At 30.2% G+C, this 2500-nt stretch overlaps 1 protein-coding gene across 2 annotated transcripts in view; it reads left to right on the top strand.

Annotated features, from left to right (window-relative positions):
- LOC137642168 (pinopsin-like) overlaps positions 1 to 2500 on the top strand; it is a 102923-nt gene that overhangs the window by 66769 nt on the left and 33654 nt on the right. For both annotated transcript variants that reach the window (XM_068374706.1, XM_068374705.1), the window contains exon 4: positions 1027 to 1172. In XM_068374706.1, coding sequence (XP_068230807.1) covers positions 1027 to 1172 — 146 coding nt within the window. The remainder of the gene's footprint in view (positions 1 to 1026; positions 1173 to 2500) is intronic.

The raw sequence follows: 2500 nt of genomic DNA, 5'->3' as shown, positions 1-2500 counted from the left end.
GAATAAATATTTCTTATATAAATAATGAAAACTTAAAAAAAAAAACAAGAGGAAGAGAAATAGGATAGAATAGTGTGCCCAAGTGTAACCTCAAGCAAGAGAACTCTAACCCAAGATAGTGAAAGACCATGGTACAGAGGCTATGGCACTACCCAAGTGTTGAAAAGGGTTATTTCGGATGACAGGTAAATTTCTAGGCTTTTCGATATAGTTTCTTTACATAACGTTCGTTAACCTTATCCACATAAATACGCAAGCAATATATACATATATACACACACACACACATATATATATATATATATATATATATATATATATATATATATATATATAATATATGTATATATGTATATATATATACATACATATATACATTTAATATTTTCACTATTGATATTAGATTCTAAAATTAGGGTAAATACATTTGCTTCAATGGTCTTCATTGATTTCATTTTCAAGCTATAAATTATAATTAAGGATTCTTATAAGACCAGTCAATTATAAGAAGATATTGGTATGTTATCAACCTTTAATCATTTATCAATTGCGACTCTGATACAGGACTTTCATTGCTAAAATTATCTTATTTAGGTTAACCTCTGATTTCTTTTATGCATTCTTAACTCTTGAGTAGAAAAAAACTAAATCTATAAATAAAGTAGATATTATGTAAGTTCTTACTGCCGTGACAATACACGAATTGTATAATTTAAAAAACGTAATAATACACGTTTGAATGTATGTTAACGATTTTATAAATCCAATCAAATTTGAAAAAAAAGAATTGATTTTTAATTATACTATTTTTTTTTTTCTAATGAGGCGCATTTGCAATGACACGCTTCGGTGCCTTTTTAGCTCGGAAAAGTTTCCTGATCGTTGATTGGTTAGAGTCATCTTGCCCAACCATTCAGCGATCAAGAAACTTTTCCGAGCTAAAAAGGCACCCCTGCGAGTCGGTGCAAATCTGCCTCACTAAAATGAATTGACTATATAGACAGATCAAAAACATTTCCACAACAGGTACGTCAAATTTGCATCGCCCCATGAGCATACCTTGACTTTCTCACCCTTGAATCTCAACGTGGTCTTGTCGGGAGTGCTCGTATTGCTGCTCATTGAAGTGAGTGGGCCTATATATGGATGGGCTGAGTACGGATACGTGGAAGGTAAGAGTCCGAAGTGAGGTGTTTTGAGAATTATATAAATAGTTGTTTGTTCATATCTTACCAACCTTTATTCATAATTTTGTAAAATCATATTCCTTATTTGGTAATTTATCATGCTATTCTCTGATAAAAAGAAGGATATTTTTATGATCCTGTAGACCATGAATTCTAATAATGAATTTTGAAAAGTGTAAGTCACACGATAAATTGTTTAGATAAACGAGTATACTCTATATAAATTACACAACTAATATTATTACATGGACACACTTTACTTTTGGGAAACTTTTTAGGGCCTTAAGACAATCCCCATCCTTCTAATAAATTTCAAATTGAAAATAGAAAATAATAATGAATTACCCTTCTTAGACACCTCAGTAATCCGTACTGAAGCTGGCTGTTTCAAATTCAATAGTTACAGAAAAGAAACTTATTCAGGTTCATATATACATGCGTTCTCGAACCATACAAGAGCTACAAAATTAGGGGTTATTTCATAAATTGTTTTTAATGGTTTATAAAGTTTGTGATGATGAATTTATTGATTATGAAATCAGTTATCTTAAAAAGGTTTTCAGGAAACAAGGGAATGACTCTGAGTTTATTGAAAAGGCACACCTAAAAGCTAGGAAAACATACTATGTAGCAAGTAAAAAAAGAGCAATTTCTAAAGCATGATGAATGTCTTCTCGTGATTCCCCAAACAGGCCAAGACAATGCGTTACTCGACACCTGCCGGAAAAATTGTTAGATAGATGGGGGGGGGGGGGGAACTAAAATAACTTAACGATTAAAAAGTTGACGAAATAATGGATAGAAACTACAGCCAATAAAACATGTATATATAGATTGTAATAAGGTGTATATAGAAAGTCAACAAATTTCAAAAGAATAACAGATTCCATTAGAAGAGATGAACATGGGAAAATCATCCAATATATTTCAATGATATGGAAAAATTTATAACTGAGCATGATACACAAGACTGATTGAAGCTGTTTTAATCCAAAATTCTAATAATTCTAATATTCATTAAAGTAATTTTGAATTAGATTTGTTTTACATAATATCGTCAAAAACAATGCAATAATCGTTGAGCCAACTAACACCGACCTGTTTAATGAATTTCAAGGTCTCTGTAAACTTAATGTGACATTTCAGTCAACAATCTCAAATTTCAAATAAAAATAATGTGAAAAGACTTATTTTTCATTTGATGAACCCTTAGCTATTTAGTTTATTTATAATTTCAATTCATTTTTATATGGTCCTATTAACTAATATCATAAAATGTATTTACCAAATATTCTGCCTTATTTGAAGGAACA

Source organism: Palaemon carinicauda, chromosome 6 (assembly GCF_036898095.1).
Source record: "Palaemon carinicauda isolate YSFRI2023 chromosome 6, ASM3689809v2, whole genome shotgun sequence".
Lineage (NCBI taxonomy): Eukaryota > Metazoa > Arthropoda > Malacostraca > Decapoda > Palaemonidae > Palaemon > Palaemon carinicauda.
The sequence above is the reverse complement of the archived record's forward strand: the minus strand, read 5'-3'. Positions and strand labels throughout refer to the sequence as shown.